The 24,023-nt window shown below is 39.1% G+C and overlaps 1 protein-coding gene across 2 annotated transcripts in view; it reads right to left on the bottom strand.

Moving 5' to 3' along the window:
- ap3b1a (adaptor related protein complex 3 subunit beta 1a) overlaps nucleotides 1-24,023 on the bottom strand; it is a 251,519-nt gene that overhangs the window by 98,282 nt on the left and 129,214 nt on the right. For both annotated transcript variants that reach the window (XM_059974482.1, XM_059974483.1), the window contains exons 16-20: nucleotides 20,421-20,607; nucleotides 12,820-12,950; nucleotides 11,066-11,168; nucleotides 5,283-5,397; nucleotides 1,860-2,019 (exon numbers count right to left, since the gene is read on the bottom strand). In XM_059974482.1, the coding sequence (XP_059830465.1) occupies nucleotides 1,860-2,019; nucleotides 5,283-5,397; nucleotides 11,066-11,168; nucleotides 12,820-12,950; nucleotides 20,421-20,607 (696 nt within the window). The remainder of the gene's footprint in view (nucleotides 1-1,859; nucleotides 2,020-5,282; nucleotides 5,398-11,065; nucleotides 11,169-12,819; nucleotides 12,951-20,420; nucleotides 20,608-24,023) is intronic.

The following is a 24,023-nucleotide window of genomic DNA, read 5'->3' as shown; positions in this document are numbered from 1 at the left end:
AATGAGGTTGAGAGATGCTGGAATAGGAGAGCAGACTCAATAGGCTGTAAGGCCTGATTCTGCTTATATCCTATTGTAAAGGGGGTTTCTTCTTTTTTCTTTGTTACTGTGATGTAATCAAAATGGCTTCTTTGTTTTGTTAAAAGCAGGAATGCTTCTTTGTTGCGAGAGAGTGCTGGAAGCTTGTTTGGGTTAAAATTTACTGATAACGAGAATTGTATTCCTTTGTAAACCAATTGGGATTAATGTTGTTCTTTCTTCTGAGTCTGTAAGCTATTGTTGGCGGGCTTTTGGGGAGATCAGCGTGAGGGGCTGAGAGAGAGAGGGCGTGATGCTGTAAGCTGGGCGAGGAACGGACCCCAAGCGGGGGTCCGAGGCCAGGAAGTACTCCGAGGAGAGGAGATGAAGCTAGATGTGCTTGGTTGACCACTTCGGATGGTCCTAAGCTGCGAGTCGAGGAGTTCGGAGGGGATCGAATGGTGGCCAGAAGACTTCAGTAATTGAGCTCCAACGGTTGTGCACGAAGTTTGGTGATAAGTTTGGCGCCTTTTCTTTATTTTTTTCTTCATATATACTGTATCGTTATTAATCATTTAGTTATAGTAACCTTTATAAATTGTACTCATTTAATCGCATATGGTGTACTGTCTGTTTTTGGGCGAGGCGGGGACATCACACAGCATCCACACCAGCTGATTACCCAGTTTGGCGGGGCCGAAGGCTGCTCCCCCTAGACGAGAATGAGCTGAGCGAGCCTGAGGCGACCCAGGGGGTTAAACTATGGTTTTATTTAAAATTCTATGAAGGGAAAACTGCATTTCAGGGCTCCCTTGCTGAAGCAGAAATTATTTAGGAGTCGATGTCTGTATGTGATTACTAGAATGCCACATTTAAGCCAGAACTGCCCATTTTGAACAGCAAACACAAATTGAAATAATATTTTCTGCAATATTAACCTCAACTCTGTGTGTTATAACTTAGTTGAGACTACAATTACATTTATAGTGATAGACTTCAATAAAATTATCTTTTTTGTTACTTACACTATACTATAATTTTGTTACACTTGCCCAGCATTAGCTAGCATTCCCTGCTAAATGGATCGCCAGGTAATTCAGTAAAATTATACTGAATTTGGGTTCTAGGAGTAACAGAAGTGATCTAAAAGAATTGATTGCTTTGTTCTCTCATCTGTTTACAGCAATGTTCCTTTCTTCCCTCGATGCCTTCGCACCGCACAAGACTTCACCACAAAAGTAACAGGCAATGAGTATCACCACCAACAGAGAATCCAACCCACTAACTTAGACAATCACTGACAGCCTACCACCAACAACCTGACCATAAACTTAACTGGACCAAGAAAATAAGTAATGGGGCTGAAAGAGCTGATATCCTGCGGTAATGGCCCACCTCCTGACACGTCTGAAGCCTATCCTAGGGACAAGTCTGGAAAATGATGCAATACTCTCCACCTGAGTGGGTGAGTGCAACTCCATCAAGTCAGGAAATTGAACATCATCTAAGAAAATGCAATCTACTTAACTGATCTTCATCTATCACAATGAGTATTTCTTTCTTTCACCACTGGCACTCTACGACTGTAGTCCCTTACTTAAGGCACTTTGCCAGCACCTCTCAAACCCACAACCTGGATCACAAAGGACAAGTATACCAGCTGCAAGGAAACTCCAGTAGCTACAAGCTCTCTACTAAATTACACACATCCTGACATGATAATCTACTGCCATTTTTTCCATTGTTAATCAAATAACAATGACATTGGTAACGATTATATAAAAACCATCCACCCAGAGGGCTTATCCCTGTTTATCCAATTAACAAATGGTTAACATTACCTTTTGGTCTGCGATGTTGTCGACTTCAGAGTCACTCTCAGATTCAGATTCTGAACTATCCTCTGATGAACTCTCCTCTGACTCACTGGTACTTGCAGATTTTATCCTTCTGGATTTAGTTTTGCCATTTTCTGTCATGGAACTTTCACTGAAAACATTGCTGAAGAAAAATCAGGATTAAAATCGATAACATGTTTGTCATTTTCAATTGACGTGCTTCAAAAAAATCTTCAATTCAGTTTCTGCGTATAAAGATTAATACTTGGAATATTATTGAAGTATAATAATATTGAAGCAAAATAATGTTTTTCCTTTAAGTATTCATATGATGAACAACTGTAATGGTAACTTCTTTTAATTTTTATAGAAGTGAAAAGACAGATATAATTTAAACAATTTTGCTGATCAAAATAATATCTATTTATACTTAAGTGCTTTCATAAGTAGGTAGGACTTGCTCAAAAGATTAACCAGTGATCATTTACGGCTTTCAAGATTACAAATGGTCCGGAGAGGGACAAATATGATAAGACTGTTTTCAGTTGTGACAAAATGGTGATATTATGATATTAAATATGAGACAAAAGCAGTATTAAGGAGAAATTAAGAAATACTCCTTAAATGGAGATTGGTGAAGATTTTTTTTTAACAGAACACAATGAAGGAGAATTAAATTCTTGAATATTAAAGGCAGAAGAGATGTGATAGAGAATACTCCACAGCAAAATATGTGTGAACATTATTGCAAAAATTAAATGTATCTTAAAGCTACATTTCTCCACCCTGAAACCACAGGAATGTGTGAATGACTAAGTGCTGACTTTTCTACACTGTCAATTGTATTCAATATCTGCATGACTACACTATTCAGTGCTGAGTTAGAAGGAGTTTTAATGGAAGCAGCAGCCATCATTTTGTGAAGCATTAGAGTGCATGGAAGCACAGCAAGTTAACACTTGACTGATCAATCAGCTATATGAAACACCAGTGTGAAAATACGCCTTGCAAATACATTGAGCGTGTAGAAACGACAGTGAATCCTATTAACATCTTTTGGAGAAAAATATGTAAACCCAAGTTCTTTAACAAAAGATACAGAACTTTTCAAATTCACAAGTCAGCCAAGTGGAAAACTGATGCATTTCCTCTCCCTCCCCTACTGATTAATAGTGTTGATCTTACTACAGATAACTTCTAACAAAAATCTAAAGAATAGACTTTATTGGTACGTGTATTTTGTTTTAAATTTTAGAGAAATGAAAAGACAGACATAATTTAAATTATGGATATCATTTGTTCCATACAAGAAAAACAATATAAATCATTTTTAAAATCATTAAGATCTGACTTAAATTAATAAAGTTATAATTAGGGCATTATGTTGTATTTGTTATGAGGTGGCAGGGCAAGCTGCCTTAATTACTGTCTATAATAGATGGAGCAGAGTACGTGCTATACCCCAATCAGTGCTGTCAGCTACGAAAAAGAGCCAGGCAGTACATCAACAGCATCAGCAGCAATCAATGAACGAAAAGGGCAATGATCTCTGCAATTTCCGACAGGCAAGAATGCAGCCCGTCAAGTAAGGTTCTTAATTTGCAAATTAGTAGTACATACGTACTTCTTAATATCTGAAACTGCTATATTAAATGCTTTCAATCAGAAAAGGACCAAAACCATACGAATCACATAATTAAATCAACAGCATAAATTTCAGTTCCAGAGGCACCCAATTTGCCTTGCCCTTAAAAACACAGTCTTTCGACTAGATGAACCTCGGTTCACATTTTGAGGATCTGATCACTTACTTTAGTTAAGTCACAAGGTAAAGTATTTTGACTAGGGCTGGCAGCACTTAATGAATTTAATGGAGCTACAATACTATGCAATATATGACATATACGAGTAACGATAAGCTTGATTCTGATATGTGTCTCTATTGCAGACTGAGAGTGGGAAGGGGCAGGGAGAGGTGAATCACGTTTGTGAAAAGGAGGAGGGGAGAGGGGAGGGAGCAGGAAGAACCAGAGATATTCTGGAATGATCAATAAACCAATTGTTTGGAATCAGATGACCTTGCCTGGTGTCTCAGGGATTGGTGTGCCTGCACTCCTTCAGTGCCACCTGTCCCACACCTCTCCTGTGAAGCTCCACCCTTGCCATCCCCAACATCCCTTGCTCCCGCCAGATTTACAAACTTTCTCTCTCTGCTCCACATTGACAAATACAGTACTGTTCAAAAGTCTGAGGCACCCTTATTATATATTCAGTGCCTATTAAAAATAATCACTTTGTATCACTGGTTGATACACTGTCTGGTACAGAGAGGCCACTGCACAGGATCAGAAAAAGCTGCAGAACGTTTAAAAATCAGCCAGATCCATCATGGGCACTGGCCTCCCCGGCATCAAGGACACCGTCAAATTGCAATGCCTCGAAAAGGTGGCATCCATCATTCAGGACCCACATCACACCCTCTTCTCATTGCTACCATCAACATTTCAGGAACAGATTGGACCTATGAACACTACCTAACTTTTTACATTCTCCTTTTACACTACTTATTTAATTCATACATACACACACAGGTTTTTAAAATTATGTATAGCATTATGGTCCTGCTGCAAACAACAAATTTCACAACATATGCCAGTGATATTAAACCTGATTTTGATTCCCATTTACCAGTGATAAATTGGAATAACATGCCCTATCTCTAGGGAAGCTATTAGAGTTATCTATTTAATTAGCCTTGCATTCTGACACATATTATCACAAAAACAATACCCTGCCAAGATAGGAGTAAACACCCCCAGATATGGTGAAAAGCTTGAGCATTAATGAAAGCATGATTGCACATTGTAATAACCTGTGTTTGGGATTTCAATTCCCAGATAGCAAATTTCAAAGTACTAGTCATCCAAGTTGATTACAAGTTGGAAAGATAATTTTTCCACTGCAACATCATTTTTTCCCCATTGCCACAGTCTAACATTGAGTCAAGGCTGACTATTGCAACGATTGCCTAAACAGTTTTATAGCAATGTACATTGGGAGCGTTTGACAAAATAAATCACAATTCATCTCATTTGCCAGTGGCCAGCCCAATGGTCACAGAATACAATCAAGGCATGGTTAATAAGTTTTTAAACTAAATATGGTGAACAATCTCTGACAAAAGACTTAAAAGTGAAAATGTGCAAAGTCCCAAGTTGTTAGGTCTCAAATTACTCATGGCCTGTATCCTAAGATATATTTTTCTGAATGTATTTAGGCTGGTTTTGAATCAGTCAATATTACTGCCATTCCTTGCAAGGTAGCTTCATTGATTTGAGACTTGTTCAGTGTGGTATTTTGAACAGATTCCTTCAAAAGCAGGCCTGGTTCTTCAGATATGAACAATACTGCAGTGCTATACTTTACCTGACTTCATTTTTTTTCACTTTTTCTGATTCACTGTCACTTGAATCTTCGCTTGAACTTGCACTACTATCGTCACTCTTGCTGTCAGTTTCACTCTCATTACTTGATGTACTGCCTGGAGAACGAATGGTAAGTGGTTTAAAAAACTTTTATTTCTGTCATTTCAAATTTCAGAACAAATTCACAAATGGTACAGAACCATTTCATAACCGTCAAGGCTTAACTAAAATAAAGGTTTTAAATAAAAATACTTCTATAAATAGCTCAGTTATTTCAAGATGCTCAAACGTAAGTACTAATGAAAATTAGACTGTAAGACGCAGGAGCAGAATTAGACTATTTAGCCTATCGAGTCTGGTCCGCCATTTTGTCATGGCTGATCCATTTCCCGCCATCTCCCCACATCCCTTCATGCCCTGACTAATCAAGAGTCTATGCATTAAATATACCCAATGACTCAGCTACCTGTGGCAACAAATTCCACAGAATCACTACTCTCTGGCTAAAGAAATTCCTCATCTCCATTCTAAATGGACATCCCTCTATTTCGAGGCTCTGTCTTTTGGTCCTAGACTCTCCCATAATCGGAAACATCCTTCCCCATATCCCCATTTGCCTTTCAACATTCAACAGGTTTCAATGAAATCCCCCCCATCATTCTTCTGAATTCCAGTAAGTACAGCCCACAGCCACCAAATGCTCCTTTTATGATAAGCCTTTCAATCCTGGAAACCTCCTTTGAACCTTCTCTGATGCTAGCACATCCTTTCTTAGATAAGGGGCCCAAAACTGCTCACAATACTCCAAATGAATCCTCACCAGTGCCATGTAAAACATCAACATTGCATTCTTGCTTTTACATTTTACTCTTCTGAAAATGAATACCAACATTGTATTTGCCTTCTTCACTGCCAGCTCAACCTGTAAATTAACTTTCAGGGAATCTGTACGAGGACTCCCAAATCCCTTTGTAATTCAGATTTTTGAATTTTCTCTCCACTTAGAAAATACTCTATGCTTTTATTTCTACCAAAGAGCGTGACCATACACTTCCCAGCACCGTGTCAATCTGCCACTTCATTGCCCATTCCCCTAAAGTGTCCAAGTTCTTCTATAGCCTCCCAGCTTTGTCAACATTACCTGCCCCTCCATCTATCTTCATACTGTCCATAAACCTTCCCACAAAGCCATCAATTCCATCATCCAAATCATTGACATACAACATAAAAAGGAACAACACTAGTTACTGGCAGCCAACCAGAAAAGGTTGCCAATCAGTCTATGTGAGTATCTTTCCTGTCATACCATAGGCTCTTAGCTTGTTAAGCAGCCTCATGTGAGGCACCTTGTCAAACACCTTCTGAACATCCAAGTACACAATATCTACCAATTCTCCTTTGAAAATACTGCTTGATATATCTTCAAAGAATTTCAACAGATTTCTCATTCAAGATTTCTGCTCAATGAAACCATGCTGACTTTGTCTATTTTATCATGTGCCTCAATTGTCCCCAATTGCATCCTTAACCATCAACTTTAACTTCTTCCCAACCACTGAGGTCAAACTAACAGGCCTATAATTTCCCTTCTTCTGCCTCTCTCTCTTTATGGAGTGACATTTGCATTTTTCCAGTCCCCCAGAACCATTCCAGGATCAGGTGATTCTTGAAAGATCATCACTAATGTCGCTACAATCTCATCAGCTACCTCTTTCAGAATCCTGGGGTGTACACTATCTAGTCCAAGTGACCCATCTACCTTCAGACCTTTCAGTTTCCCAAGAACCTTCTCCTTAGTAACGGCAACTTCATTCACTTCTATCCTGTGATACTCTCGAACTTCCAGCAAACTGTTAGTGCCTCCCAGTGAAGACTAATGCAAAATACTTATTCAGCTTGTCTGCCATTTCCTTGTCCCCTATTACTAACTCTCTAGCATCATTTTCCAACAGTCCCATATCTATTTTCACCTCTCTTTTACACTTTATAGACCTGAAGAAATTTTTGGTATTCCGATTTCTTATTATTGGCCACCTTTTCCTTCTTTCTGTTAATTTTTTAAAAGCTTCTCAATCCTCTAACTTCCAAGTACTCTATTATATCCCCTCCCTTTGACTTTTACGCTGGCTTTGACTTCTTGTCATCCAGCCTTTAAAATATTTATTCTTCTTTGGGATGTATCTTTCTTGCACCTTCCGAATTACTCCCAGAAACTCCTGCCATTGCTGTTCTGCCATCAGACCTGGTAGTGTTCCCTTCCAATCAATTTTGACTAGCTCCTCTCTAATTCCCTTTTCTCCACTCTGACACTGATACACCCTTCTTAACTTTTCCTCAAATTGCAGGGTGAATTGTATCATATTATGATCATCATCACTTAAGAGTTCCTTTACCGTAACCTCTCTAATCAATTCTGGATCATTGCACAACACCCTATCCGGAACAGCTGGTCCCCTTGTGAGTTCAAACATAAGCTGCTCTAAAAAGTCATTTGCTAGGCATTTTACAAATTCCCCCTGTTGGGATTCAGCACTAGCATGATTTTCCCAATCTATCTGAGTATTGAACCCCCCCCCCCCCCATTACTAACGTAACATTGCACTTTTGACATGCATTTTCTATCTCCCACTGCCATTTGTAGACTTCATCTTTGCCATATTGAGGCTCCCATTGGGATCTTTTTATTCTTGCAGTTTCTTAGCTTTATCCATGAGGATTCTACACCTTCCAATCCTGTATCACCTCTTTCTAAGGATTTGATTTGATATTTTACTAACAAAATCACCCCACTCCCTCTGCCTACTTGCCTGTCCTTTCCATAGGACGTGTATCCTTGGGTGTTAAGTTTCTAGCTATAATCTTCTTTTCACCATGATTCAGTGATGCCCACAACATCATACATGCCAATCTGTAACTGTGCTACAAGTTCATCTACCTTATTTTATTTGCTGCATGCAAATATTATACATTTAGTCCTGTGTTCATTACCCTTCTTGATTTTGTTCCCCTTTTACACTTCAACTCATCCTGTTGATTGCAATTTTGCCCCATCATCAGCGAGCAGTTTCACTACATATTGCCTCTGTTTATAAACCAACTAGCCCACCTCAGCCCTATCTCTCCAGTTCCCATCCCCCACCAGATTCTTTAAACCCTCCTGAACAGCACTAACAAACCTGTCCCAAGGATATTGGACACCCTTGGGTTCAGGTGTTAATGTATCCCTTTTCTATAGGTCATACCTTCCCCAAAAGAGATCCCAATACTCCAGAAATCTGAACCCGTGCCCCCCCCCCCCCGCTCCAGTTCCTCAGCCACGCATTCATCTACCAAATCATCTTATTCTTATCCTCACCGGTGAGTGGCACAGGCAGCAATCCAGAGATAACAACCCTTAAGGTCCTGCTTTTCAGCTTTCTGCCTAGCTCTCTAAAAGCTCTCTTCAGGACCTCCTCACCTTTCCTACCTATGCCATTGGTGCCAAAATATCCCAAAACCTCAGGCTGCTCAACCTCCCCCTTTAGAATGCTATAGACCCGATCGGAGACATCCCTGAACCTGGCACATGGAAGCCAACATATCATCCCTGTCTCTTTATTGCACCATAGAATCTCATCTCTATTCCTCTAACTATGGACTGCTGCAGTCGTCTTCACTTCTTGTCTTCTGAGCAACAGCACCAAATGCAGTGCCAGAGACCCGGTCACTACAGCTCCCCACCGGTAGGTAGTCCCCCTACTATCCAAAGCGATGTACTTATTATGGGGAACCAGTCAAGGGTACTCTGCCTTTGCACCCTGTTGTAACATTGCAACAAATCTGAACAGGATATTTTGTCTACAATTGTTTGCACTTGAACACCTATTATGTGGGATAGCTAAAACAATGAACTAGGTACACAAGATCTATCCTTTCATAAATGCAGTAAGGAATAAATTACAAAATAGATCAATATTCAATTCCTAATATGATGAATAAGTCACTGTTCAAAGATGATTCACCATTTCATTCTCATGATTCTATAAGACATTGGAGCAGAATTATGCCATTCAGCACATTGAGGATGCTTCACCATTCCAGCTTGGCTGATTTATTATCCCTCTCAACCTCATTTTGCTGCCTTCTCTCCGTAACCTTTGACACCCTAACTAATCAAGAACCCATCACCCTCCTCTTTAAATGTACCCAATGACCTGCCCTCCACAGCTGTCTGTGGCAATAAATTCTACAGATTCACTACCCTCTGGCTAAAAAAGTTCTCCTCATCTCTGCTCTAAATGGATGTCTCTCTATTCTGAGGCTGTGTCCTCTAGTTCTGAACTCCCCCACTATGGAAAACATCTTCTGCAAATCCACTCTCTCTCTGGGCTTTTTAATATCTCATAGATTTCAATGAGTTTTTCTGTCATTCTTCTAAGCTCTAGTGATTACAGGCCCAGAGCCATCAAATGCTTCTCAAACCATTTCCTTCACGATATCAATCTCGTGAACCTCCTCCGGACCCTCAGTTTTCTTAGATAAGGAGTCTGAAGCTGCTCGCAATACCTAGTACAGTCTGATCAATGCTTTTTGAAGCCTCAGCCTTACATCCTTGCTCTCATATTCTTGTCCTTCTGAAATAAATGCTAATATTTCTTTACCACCACATAACATGCAATGCAACTTTTAAGGAATCCTGCACAAGTCCCTTTGCACCTCTGATTTTTGAATTTCCTCCCCATTTAGTAAATAATCTTCTACCAATGTGCATGACCTGACACTTCCCTATATTCCATCTACCACTTTGCCCTTTCTTCCAAACCATCTTAGTATTTCTGCAGATTCCCTGCTTCTTCAACACTACCTGCCCCTCCACCTATCTTCATATCGTCTTTAAATAAACTTGGCCACAAAGTGACCAATTCCGTCATCCAAATCATTGACATACATCGTGAAAAGAAGTGGTCCCAACACTGACCCCTGTGCATCACAATTAGTCACTGGCAGCCAAACAGAATAGGTCCCCCTATATTCCTACTCTTTGCCTCCTGCCAGTCAGCTAGTCTTCGATCAATGCTGGTATCTTTCCTGTATGACCTTGACTTGTTAAGCAGCCTCATGAGCAGCACCTTATCAAAGGCCTTCTGACAATACAAGTAAACAACATCCGTTGACTCTCCTTTGTCTATCTTGTTATTTTCTCAAAGAATTCCAACAGATTTGTCAGGCAAGATTTCGCCTTATGGAACCAGGCTGACTTCAGCCTATTTTATCATGTACCTCCAAGCACACTGAAATTTTATCCTTAATAATGGACTGCAACATCTTCCCAACCACTGAAGTCTGGATAACTGGCCTATAATCTCCTTTCTTCTGCCTCCCTCCCTCTTTAAGAGTGGAGTAACATTTGCAATTTTCCAGTCCCCTAGAACCATTCCACAATCTATTGATTACTGAAAGATAATTACTAATACCTCCACAATCTCTTCAGCTATCCCTTTCAGAACCCCAGGGATTTCCTTAATTACATACTGGTTTTTTGATATTTGCTATATGATGTTTGGTAGTCTCTTGAGTAATGTTAGGAAAGCATTATAATAGTTGCCTTGAACACAATGCTTGGACACAGTGATAATAACAGCAAATACATATATGTCTTGATCTCCAAAATAAATTGGAAACTTGAACGGAAACTTTTCCAAAGGGGTTATCTGATCATTGAGATGACAAAATCTATGCCCCTGAAGAAGACATCAAACAGCAGCTAAAATGGATTTGGAGCAGTCCCTCTAAACAATGACTCACCTTCGCTGGATTCCTCCTGCTCCTCTGAGTCAGAGTAAAACTTGTCCTTTGAAGAGTCCTTCTTTGCTTTTGGCTTACCTACAGGCATTACCACTTCCTTAGTCTGCATAGAAACACAAAGATGGTTCAGATTTGCTGCAGCATTAAAGAAAATCTTCAATAAGTAATTAGAATGAATGCGAGCTACAGAAAGCAAAATGGAAAAGAAAAGAGAGAAAACAAGGCAAATGGGTGCAGGATGGAGCAAGGATTAAAAAAAATCTAGTCAATACCAATTCCATGGTTGCTATTTATTTCTAAGAAATGTCTAGAAGAGAAAGTGATACATTAGGGTTATCATTTCTAATTAGTGTCCAGAAATTTCCTGTTGAAATGAACCTGCATGGACAGTCTGTATTGTTCTTTTTATTCAAACACTTCTAAATGTTCATGTTTCCAGAATGACAATTTCAGAATAGTGACACACTGCTTGCTCAAAAATGGAGGGGCGTCAATAAAATTAGCAGGCAAAATAGTGGCCTTAGATCAAACAATCATTGAAACCCAGACAGTTTAGCAAACACAAGGACTTCATACTCCACAACATATGCTAATATTTACATAACTGTGTCGTCACATTAAATAACTATGTAGATAACTATATTGGATGGAGTATTTCAAGAGCATTTCTATAGAGACATCACACATGACATCACTACAGAATCTACCAAGTGTTTTGTCTGATAATCACCAAGCAAATGAGAAATTCAAAAAAAAGCTACATTCTGAATTGTAATGTTGTATCACAATGCTCAAAGGCCTTAGTTTAATCTACAGAGGATATGAAGCATTGGATTTGTAACAGCGCTTGATTTTTTTTCATCTGGTATAAATATTTTGGTAGATTTTAATGTTTTCATGGTGATCTGAGTTACAATTATAAATCACTTGTATTGTAAGGGGTTGCTGTCTGATTCTGTTGTAAGAACATGGAAGTAGAACAAGATTGTTGCAAGGATGCAAACTTGTGCTGCAGTATGAGCTGAAATACAGACAGCTGGTGGTTTACTGGCATCCACACTTGTCTTCGAGGGGAGTGGTCCTGGGTTCAAGTCTGGCCAGCTCCCTGCACACTTTTCATCCGTGCTGGGGTTGAGCGTTGAGCTAGCGACTTGTTAAAAAAAAGGTTCTGCTCGATGCACCACAAGGTGCAGGAAGGAACAACAAGAAGCCTAAAATCAACATGTACAAACAAGCTGGAGGAACTCAGCAGGTTGGGCAGCATCCGTGGAAATGAGCAGTCAACGTTTCAGGCCAAGACCCTTTGTCAGGACTGAAGAAGGAGGGGGCAGTGGCCCTATAAAGAAAGTAGAGGGAGGGGGCAAGGTGGGGGGAGGAAGTCTGAAATATAGGCCACTAAAGGATGTGCTCAGATATGATTAGACATTTGTGTTTTTGAGATTAAGTAGCAATATTTATAATAATCTAACACAAACTAAGAAAAATAAATATTACAATATTAAATATTGGAATATACATACAGAACATTAACCTTGTTGCAGTTACATACGTTATAAATGTTAATGTATAAAGATATAGTAATTTATTACATTATATTTTTATATGGTACTATAGACAAACATTTTAGACAGACTCAGCAACTTTCTACAGCATGTAATTAGAATTGGCTTTATCTTCTGCATCATTGCTTTCTTCTCTGCTACTTATATAATCTAACTAGGTTATCAACAATCAGTAAAATAAGAAAATCATACTGCCTGAATGACTTCCACATTTCGGACAGAAGGGTCGGGGGCTGTCCTCGGCCAGTCTGGAAGCTCTAGATACCCATCTGCTTTAGTATTCAGCGAGTGCGATAACGTACTCAGTTGGAAACGATCTCTATCTGTTGATCAAGGGGAGAAAAAAAAGAGAAAAATAATAATATGGACTTTATGTCAGGGCCTTAATCAGCACTAGTGATAATTGGTGCTGCATTATCTCAAATGTCATAGTATAAATAAAAAGGGGAGATGATTCCTCATAGGTCAGAAAACTGATTTCAGACCATAGATTACAATAATCTCACCTATAATGGTCAATAAAAAAGCTAATCATTCAGTGTGTTTGGAGGTGTTGCTGTGAAATGCAGCTCCTCTAAAAATTACTTTACTGTGAATATTAAGAATGACAGCACAGTTAAACAATCCGCATACATGCCTTGGAACAAAACTCACTCAGAATTTTAATACTATTTTGCTGCCAACAAAACTGCTCCTTGGCTTCCTATTAAAAGTTAACTATAATGTAAACAGATTTATTAATAGCAATATGTGACAATAAACTATGAAAGTATACCTGCAAGATTAAATAATTGAAAGTAAAAACCAAAAACAAAGCTTACAGGGGTACCATTAAAATCTGAATAAAGTGACACAAATAGAGAAAAATTTGCACTATATCATTTTGGGAGACAATTAAATGAAAATGAATTTGAAGAGAAAGGTGACAGACACTCCACAGTTTACTCTTAAATTCAGTTTATATTATAAAATACTTTTGTTCTATTTACAGTTTAGCATAACAAACCAACATTCACAAATAAGCTAATAAAGACTGTAAAAGTATTAAACCATTTTGCAGACGGGTATACCACACTATCCTGTTCCTGAGAAAGCCTTAAATTACCAGTAAACTACATACACATTAACCAGCTGCAGAAAGGAGATAGGAGTCGAATTATGTACTGTCACCGAAAAAAAATGTTGTCACTTGCAGAGATGACCAAAAATAGGAGCCATAAACATAAAAAAAAATCAATTGGGAATTCAGCAGAAAAGTGCTTACTTAGAGAGTGGTTAGGACCTGAAACTTGCTACTGCAAGCATTTGAAACAATCAGACTGGAGCTTTTAAGTAGCTGTGAGATAAACACAAAGTGAGAAAGCAATAGAAAGGTGCATAATGTGGTTAAAAGGGTTGGAGTGGGGTGGAGGGGCTATCATAAAACCCAGCATGCACCTTTGGGCATTTTCAACTCTTTATTGTGTTAGAGTAGCAAGCACCATCAGTGGCCCACCCTCAATCATTTTGTTCTTTTTCTGAATCTACGTATTGCTGGTAAAGCCACAAATTGCTGATCTCTAAATGTTCTCAGGAAGACAGTGTTGATGCATTTTTTTAAACCACTGTGGTCATATTGCAGCGGGTCCATCCTACAGTATGGGTTGGGTAGGAAACCCTAGGATTTGGACCCAGCAGCAATTGAATAGAACTTGCCCTTCCCCATTTTGGTGAAAGAGACCATTGATTTGGGAGGTGCCATTGCCATAAGAACCTGTAGCACGGGTGGCCAAGATGGACATGTGCAAAAATGTTGTTAGCATGCAGTGATAAACCTTATTTCTTTAAACTCCGCACAGAATAAAAAGATACACATTGATTATCTTTACTGACAAATGAAGTAGCAAATGATTGTTTATAACCCGAGAGCAGTGAGATGTTTTCACAGGAAATGCCTTACTCCAGCTTGGTAACAGCTAGACCGTTGCTAGAACATAACGTTGGATGGTAAGTTTTGAAATCCTCACAGATCTGGTGTAAGCAGTTGGGTCAGTTGGCACTGGCTTTAGTCAGGTTCACCTGCATCTCCTCCATTTGTTGAACATCTGCCTCACTTCATCCTCCAGCCGCCATAACTGGGATAGGGGCCCCCTTATCCTTCTCCATGAGCCGCCATATCCAGCACATTATACTCCGTAACTGCCACCATTTATAATGGGATCCTACCACTAAGCATATCTTTCTTTTTCCCCTCTCCCAATCTCTGCTTTCCATAGGAATCGCTTGCTATGTGACTCTCTTCTCAATTCGTCCCTCCCGTGATCTCACACCTATCACTTATCTCCGCGAGCAGGACCAGTGCTACACCTCCTCCCTCACCACCATCGGTGAGACCTGACATAGAGTGGGGCAACACACACAAAAGGCTGAAGAAATTCAGCAGGCCAGGCAACATCTAGGAAAGAGAACAGTCAATGTTTTGGGCCAAAACCCTTTAGCAGGTAGATTGGGAGATGGCTTTGTCGAGTGCCTTCACTCCGTCCACTGCAAAAGGTAGGATCTACCAGTGGGCACATTTTAATTTGAATTCCCATTCCCATTCCAACATGTCTGTCCATGGCCTCCTCTACTACCACAATGAGGCCACACTGAGGTTGGAGGAGCAACACTTCATTTTCCTCCAGCCTGATTGCATGAACATTGATTTCTCTAACTTCCAGTCTACCTTCAGTTTCTTACTTCATTTCCCCGTTCCTTTACCCCCACCCCAACATGGTCTCATCTATCACCTCCCGGCATGTACTCCTACCCCTCCCCCCAATTTGTTATCCTGGCTTCTGCCCACTTCTTTTTCAGTCCTAATGAAGGGTCTAGGCCCAAAACATCAATTGTTTATCCCCCTCCATAAATGCTGCCTAACTTGCTTAGTTACTCTAGTATTTTCTGTGTTCTCCTTATACTTTACTTTCTGTCAGTATAATAACAATACTATTTAGAAACGATGCTATTTTTCAAATGTCCTTTGAAAATTTTTGAACAGGTTTTCGAAAATGCTTCATTTATTTCAATCTGTCTGTTAATAGTAAAACAATGAATATACATAAATAAGGAACAGGACTCATCCTTTTTCCTTAAAGATGTCCATGATTATTGTTACAAATTCATTAATCAATGATAATCTCTGCTTAAAACAAACATGGCACACAAAATAGATTTTTAAAAATTATCATCAATTTGGGCACATGCTCTCAATAAGAGTTTGCCTGAAGTAGGTGATTACCTGCAGTTCATTTTATGGAAAATACACCCTAAAGTCACTGCACACCAATTAAGCATCATATAAGCATCTATGGTAGCCAAAGCACAAATCAAGCTAGCTACCTTGACCTGGATGCTGTTAAGTTTCTTGAGAGTGGTTCCATGGTGCATATCAGGGAAGTAGAATGTTACTGAGTCGTGCCCTGTAGATGGTGGTGTGTCAGGAGGTGCCCAGCGTCTGACCTGCTCTTGCAGCCGTGGTATTTATGAGGCTGGCCCTTTGGAGTTGCTGGAGGGAAACTCCAAAGGATGTTGACACTGGAGGAGGACCTAAATGCTGCTGCATGTCAAGATTAGGTTTTCATTGCTTGTCACTTTTGATGGGCAAATGTTACTTGCTACTTATCAACCTCTGCCTATATACTGTGTACAAATTACAGCACTTACTGTGGGTTTGAGCTGTTTCACTTGCTGACAAGCTGCAACGGGAAACAAAGCATTATTCACTCATCAGCAAATATCTCCACTTCCATCCTTAAGATGGATGAAAGGTCATCAATGAAGCAGCTTAGCTTAGCATATTGCTCTGAGGAACTCATTCAGTGATATCCTGAAACTGGGATAACTGACCTCCAATAACACAAACACCTTTGTGCAACTTTTGATTCCAACTAGTGTTACCCCCATCACTTTGTGTTGAATGAAAGTAGATCATCAGGGCAGTATCATGCTAGACTGCCCAGCTGATGACAGCATTGTAATTACTTTGGAACACTTTGCCTAAAGGTACAACCATCCCTGAAGCACAGGTCGTCAATACACTGGTCTTCAATACACTAGGTGGGATGTTGTCCAGTTGCATAGTCTTTATTCTATCCGGTGCTTTCAGCTGTTTCTTAATAGCAGTGGCAAGCTTATGCAGGACTGGTAACTCTCTCTAAACTAATCTATGGATTTGTTGTTCATTTTTTAATGTCTCGTGCTCCAATCTTCAAACCGACCCAATAAATTGAATGAAGACAAGCTTGTCAACATAATCTACTAAAAGAGTAGATTATACTAATGTACTAATTGAGTAGATGAAACTAAGATAGGTGGCATTGCGGACAATGAAGTAGGTTTTCAAAGCTTGCAGAGAGATTTAGGCCAGTTAGAAGAGTGGGCTTAAAGATGGCAGATGGAGTTTAATGCTGATTAAGTGTGAGGTGCTACCTTTTGGTAGGACTAATCAAAATAGGACATACATGGTAAATGGTAGGGCATTGAGGAATGCAGTAGAACAGAGTGATCTAGGAATAATAGTGCATAGTTCCCTGAAGGTGGAATCTCATGTGGATAGGGTGGTGAAGAAAGCTTTTGGTATGCTGGCCTATATAAATCTGAGTATTGAGTATAGGAGTTGGGATGTAATGTTGAAATTGTACAAGGGATTGGTAAGGCCAAATTTGGAGTATTGTGTACAGTTCTGGTGACCGAATTATAGGAAAGATGTCAACAAAATAGAGGGAGTACAGAGAAGATTTACTAGAACGTTACCTGGGTTTCAGCACCTAAGTTACAGAGAAAGGTTGAACAAGTTAGGTCTTTATTCTTTGGAGTGTAGAAGGTTGAGGGGGAATAGGTATATGGACAAGAAAGGAATGGAGGGTTATGGGCTGAGTGCAGGTCAGTGGGACCAGGTGAGAGTAAGCGTTCGGCATGGACTAGAAGAGCCGAGATGGCCTGTTTCCATGCTGTAATTGTTATGTGGTTATAAGAGTGGGATGGTGCAATAGGAAGACGAACAAGAGGAAGTATTTAAAGGTACGCAATATTTATAAAAAAAAGTGTAGGAAGAAAGGAATGTAAATTTTAGTGAAGACATAGGATGCAAATTGGGTAATAGTAAACCAATGAAGCATTAGTCATTGTCCTGGGTGAAAGCTGTGATAGCAGTGAGAGCACAATACCCAAAAGCATCTCAAATAAGTAAAAACTGTTTGGAGCAGAAGTGTAAAGTCCTTGGAAAAATAATTAAGTGAATAATCTAGAGTCAAAGTCTCTTGTTCTACACTATAATGTGTTTTTTCTATCAAGCAGTTTTTCAGCACTGTGCATAAGTCTTAAGACACCCTAAATTTTGATATGATTTCCGATGGTGTGGCCTCCACAGAGTCCTGATCTCAACACCATTGAGGCTGTCTGGGATTACCTGGAGAGAGAATAGAAAGTAGGAGAACTAAAGTCCGCAAAAGAACATGGCAAATTCTCCAAGATCTTTGGAACAACCTACCAGCTAATTTTCTTATAAAACTGCACAACAGTGTATCGAAAAGAACTGATGCAGTTTTGAAGGCAAAGGGAGGTCACACCAAATATTAATTTAATTTAGTTTTTTTAAACTGTTTACTACTTTTTAATAGTACTTTTTTATTATTTAGAAATTTTTCATTTCATTATTTTTGAAAGCATCTTTGTTTTACAGAATTTTTTTTACATGTGCCTAAGACTTTTGTACAGTACTGTATCCTGGAGGAGAAAACTCGGAAAATATGACAACATATAAATGGTAACATTATGTTTTCTCCAGTTATTGCCAGGTATTTTTTTAGTGGTTCTTACTGAAAATATTTTCAACTATTTACCCTGGTTTCTTACACCTTTCAAAACAACAGCAATATTGTGCGGTAAATTAACACTGCTCACTGCAATGTTATTCCTACCTTAAAACTTAGTTGGAAGTCAATTATAAAAATTTTAGCTGACTAAACAAAAATATCTGTGGTACTCTGGAGGTTTGCTTTAAATAGCGAAGCAGTTCAGAGCACTTTGCTTGGGGAGGTGGTGGGGAAGCAAAATACAAAAGGACAGAAATCCATGGAAACAGGCTTCTCGATCCTAATCTTTGACCACAATCCTAATATTACTTCCTTGTTCTGAATACAAACAATCATAACATAGCAGTAATCTGCTTCATTTACGAAATAATGGATGATTGTGTATACACAAAATATATGTATATACAAGACACGTTAGCTCCTCAGCTATTATTGGGCCTTGTTGCATAATTGAAAACAGTACTTTCAAACCACAGAGGAAAGTTATAAATATATAATTGAGTGACAAAGGGAACAATGAGAATAAGCTATTAATTTTTGCCTTAATAAGGACTTCAATGGAATACAATTTGGCCCAAGTCAAATTGTATTCAATTCACTGAATTCTGGGCAGTATACTAAGATGGCAAAGTTTTGCAGTTGCATACAAGGGATTTATGGTTAACATCAGAAATTTATGTTCCACAATAATCTTTAGTTAAATATACTACCTGCAAAGTTTATTGTAAAGTAGCTTATGGCTTTTTATATACAGTGGATTTGGGTTAATTGAGATACTGTACATTTTGGCCCAATTAAGCAGCTGCCCCAATTAGCTGAAGTTCCATGGAAATAGTTAAAAAGGTATTTTAAAAAAAACAAACCACCATTTAATTGAGTACTAATTATGTATTTAAATGAAATACAGATACTACATTATTACAAAACTGTGTATTCATAATAGTTATCAATGGAGGAATTCATCCAGTGCTCTCTGATGCATTCTTTTGATTGACTTCAAATGAACAAAATCAGTGCAGACACCTAATGCAGATAATGGGCTTGCGTTCATACAATGCTTTCAACTATTGCATCCTCCAAATCTTTATTTTTACTGTAACATTCATGGCGACTGTCAAAACCTTCAAATTCTTTGTAGTCCCTAACTTGTTGAAGTAGTGAAATCATTTCATTTTCACTTCCGGCCATTTCTGGAATCTCCAAGCCTGAATTCTTGAAACCACAGTGAGCAAAATAGTTCTGAATTACATTACTGTTTATTTCTCACCAATGGTCAGTAACAAAAATCACTGCTTTTTGAACATAAGCAAATGTAACTGAGGCTATTTAAAAACTGTCGTGTCTTACAGCCACACAAATGCACATGCCTAATGCTAGTTAGAAACTGTTTGGCACCAAGTCTCTTGTCACAATTAGCAGCAGCATCCCAAATAAATGAGGGGAATCCTAACTATCTTCTCAATTAGTTTTTGTTCATTAAGAGATGTCCTAAATAAGCAGCTGCCCTATTAACCAATGGCCCAATTAACTGGAGTTCACTGAATTTGTTTACATTATAGTTAACTTACAAGTACCCACTTTTAATGGTAAAGTTATGAAAAATATCCTCTTCTGAATATTGGATATTATTTCATTAAGCATCTTCTATCTGTCGCCTGATCTTTTTATCTAATAACTCTAAAATACATGATATTGTAGCTGCTCACGAGTATAAAAATAAGCCATAACTACAATAAAATGCTCTTATGATCATCTACACATTAGAGGAAGTCAAATAGCCTGCCAAGGTGCACTGAAGTGGAAAACATCAACAGTTTTGCACTTTATAGCATTCACAATTAAAATATACAGTAATGGGCGCACTTTCCCTTTATGACAGAAAAAGCAATTCTACTCATCAATTCACACAGATAAAGCCAGAGTTTGAAAAGTATGACTTTCTTTTTTTAAAAAAAGTACCTTTAAATGGAGATTCGAGGACTGGTGCTGGTTTCTGGACAAGGAATATTTTCTTAGCATATTTACTTAAAGCTCCACTCTTCTCATTTGGAACTATCAGCTGCTTGATAAATCTTGTACGATCTCTAATGTCATAGTTCTGATCATACTTGGCTACATTTAATATGTACTGCATAAGCAATTTTGTCTGTTGGCAAAACAAAACAAGAAAATAATATATGTTATTTACGATTATTGATAACACTGAATAAACATATTCAGAGCTGTAATAAGAATGAATGGTCATGGCCGACAAATGTGGCTCCGTTGGGAATACACATTCCAGAGGCAGCAAATGGAATTTTAGCTAAGGCACATGTCCTCATCTGTGCTGAGTAGGTGAATGCTGAATCCTGAGAAGAAGCCAGGCGCTAGATTATTAAACTGCTGAAGTGGAAAGAAAGGCATCATTAAAAAATAATCATATATGGCAAAGCTGGTGAAGAGTCTACATGAGGATAATGAATGTAGAAATATAACTAAAAACACAGCACTCAAAACTTAATCTGAAAAATATGCAGGACATCAACATATCAGATGATATTAGGCTAGGCACATTTCTATGAAAGAGGTAAGGTTTACGAAACAACACTGCCCCAAAGCATGCACAGTGCCTGGAGCCTGAATACACTTAGCTCGTACTCACTGAATTATGAACCATTAACTAAGCCATATGAATCAGTGAACTGTATTATTGCTGATTATTGGCAATGTATTTAGCCATTTCTATCTCAGGGTAACTCACTGATGTCCTTTACAACCAAGCTAAGTGACTCACTGTCATGGGTTCCGTCAATCATTACCAGTATTTCTGAAAGAAAACAGCCCTGCTGTCAATCTATTCGGATTTTATTTCTGAGAATTACCGATCCATCCTGTCTAATCTGAAACAACATGGCAAGCTTGTACTTTTAACATTTTGCTTTAGGAAGCCACATGGCTTTATTTCTATAAAATTTTGTCACTATCACCAGGAATAAACAAAGAATACATTTCCAGATGTTAACAAAAAAATTCCAAAGTTAGAACACTTCTGTGTATTGTTTTTACTGAATTGAATGAGACTTGTAAATATCAAAAACATGGAGCATAATTTCAGTCATTTAATATTTCAAATGATCAATAATTTAGTTTTAGAGTTCATTTTCCTGTTCAAAATAATTACATTCTTCTGCTTCGTATAAATTTAAAAATCTCAAGTAAAGCACAACATCACACTGCTCATAATCAAGCTACTTCCTTTAGTCTAATGCCTCTGAACGTGGGAAAAAAAGAAAATCGCAGGGATTCTGCAGGTGCTGGAAATCCAGAGCATTACAAAAATTTCTGGAGGAACTCAGCAGGTCAGGCAGCATCTACAGAGAGGAATAAACATTCAACATTTCAGGCCATGACCCTTCATCAGGACTCAACATTTGATTGTTTATTCTCTGCACCAATCTTATACTCTAAGGTCATGTTGTGTATCTAGATGGTAAATTGAATATTTTCCAAACTTTAAGCTTCCACAAGAAGCTGTAGGCCATCAGTAACATCTAGTTGCCCAATAATCTAGAATCACCCGGGCTTGGATAGTCCTCAGTCACTATCAAGCAAAAGACTACCCATACAAGTACACCCAACATGCTTCACTGTAACTCAGCAAAGCTATAGGAAAGCACTTTATGCACGCTGGACAACAGAAGCGGCTTGCTTAAAGAACGGTGTTGCTATTTTACAACTAATGGATCTGATGAAAGCTCTCCTGACCTGTCACATCCAGTCATGAATAATAATGAACAATTAAACAACTAACTGCAGAGTTCAGAAGCAGGAGAGGCCCACAGTGAGGTGACGACAAGAGCTTAAATCTTAGCAGGCTGGAAATTAAAGATAAATTACAAATAAAAAGAAAACAGTATTAACTATCAAGAATGCTCGGATTTTAAGACAAATGGTTTATAGGCGACAATTCATAACTGACAATAAATACCAGGGAAGATTGTATTGAATTGACTTTTTTTTTTACATCCTTCACGTACATGAGGAGTAAAAATCTTTAAGTTACATCTCCATCTAAATGTGCCATGTGCAATCACAGTAATTTATAATAATTTATAATAAATAGAACAGTCAGTGTAATATAGAGTACACTCAAATCAGTGTGAGTTCATCAGTCTGATGGCCTGGTGGAAGAAGCTGTCCCGGAGCCTGTTGGTCCTGGCGTTTATGATGTGGTACCGCTTCTCAGATGGTAGCAGCTGCAAAAGATTGTGGTTGGGATGGCTTGAGTCCCCAGTGATCCTACAGGCCCTCTTTACATATCTGTCCTTGTAAATGACCTGAATCATGGGAAGTTCACAACTTTTGATGCACTGGGCTGTCCGCACCACTCTCTGTAGAGTCCTGTGATTAAGGGAATTACAGTTCTCATACCAGGCAGTGATGCAGCCAGTCAGGGTGCTCTCAATTGTGCCCCAGTACAAAGTTCTTAGGATTTGGGGGCCCATACCCAACATCCTCAAACGTCTGAGGTGAAAGAGACGCTGTCGTGCCTTTTTCACCACACAGCTGGTGTGTACAGACCGGTGATGTGAACTTGAAGCTATTCACCCTCTCAACCCCATATCCATTGATGCCAATAGGAGTTAGCCCGTCTCCATTCCTCCTGTAATCCACAACCAGCTCCTTTGTTTTTGCGACATTGGGGGAGAGGTTGTTTTCTTGACACCACTGGGTCAGAGAGATGACCTCTTCCCTGTAGGCCACCTTGTTATTGTTTGAGATAAGGTCAAACAATGTAGTGTCATTGACAAATTAATTATCAGATTAGAGCTGTGGGTGGCGATACAGTCATGGGTATATAGGGAACAAAGGAGGGGACTCAGTACGCAGACCTGAGGGGCTTCTGTATTGAGTCAGAGGGTTGGAGGTGAGGGAGCCCACTCTTACAACCTGCTGGTGATCTGACAGGAAGTCCAGGATCCAGCTGCACAAGGCAGAGTTCTCTGAGCTTCTTCTCGAGCCTGGATGGAACTACAGTGTTGAATGTTGAACTGTAGTCCAAGAACAGGATTCTCACATAAGCATGCTTCTTCTCCAGATGTGTAAAGATGGTATGTAGAGCAGTGGCTATTGCGATGTCTGTCGATCGGTTGTGTCGGTAGGTGAATTGTAGGGGGTCCAGTTTGGGTGGTAGCAAGCTGCTGATGTAATCCTTGAACAGCCTCTCAAAGCATTTGCTTACTATTGAGGTGTTCCTTATTATTAACGACAGGACACCAGTCGTTCAGGCATGTTACCTTGATCTTTTTTGGCACAGGGGCAATGGTAGATAATTTGAAGCAGGAGGGTACTCTACACTGGGAGAGGGAGAGATTAAAAATATAACCATATAACAATCACAGCACGGAAACAGGCCATCTCGGCCCTCCTAGTCCGTGCCGAGCTCTTAATCTCACCTAGTCCCACCTACCCGCACTCAGCCCATAACCCTCCACTCCTTTCCTGTCCATATACCTATCCAATTTTACCTTAAATGACACAACTGAACTGGCCTCTACTACTTCTACAGGAAGCTCATTC

Source organism: Hypanus sabinus, chromosome 7, assembly GCF_030144855.1.
Source record: "Hypanus sabinus isolate sHypSab1 chromosome 7, sHypSab1.hap1, whole genome shotgun sequence".
Classification (NCBI taxonomy): Eukaryota; Metazoa; Chordata; class Chondrichthyes; order Myliobatiformes; family Dasyatidae; genus Hypanus; species Hypanus sabinus.
The sequence above is the reverse complement of the archived record's forward strand: the minus strand, read 5'-3'. Positions and strand labels throughout refer to the sequence as shown.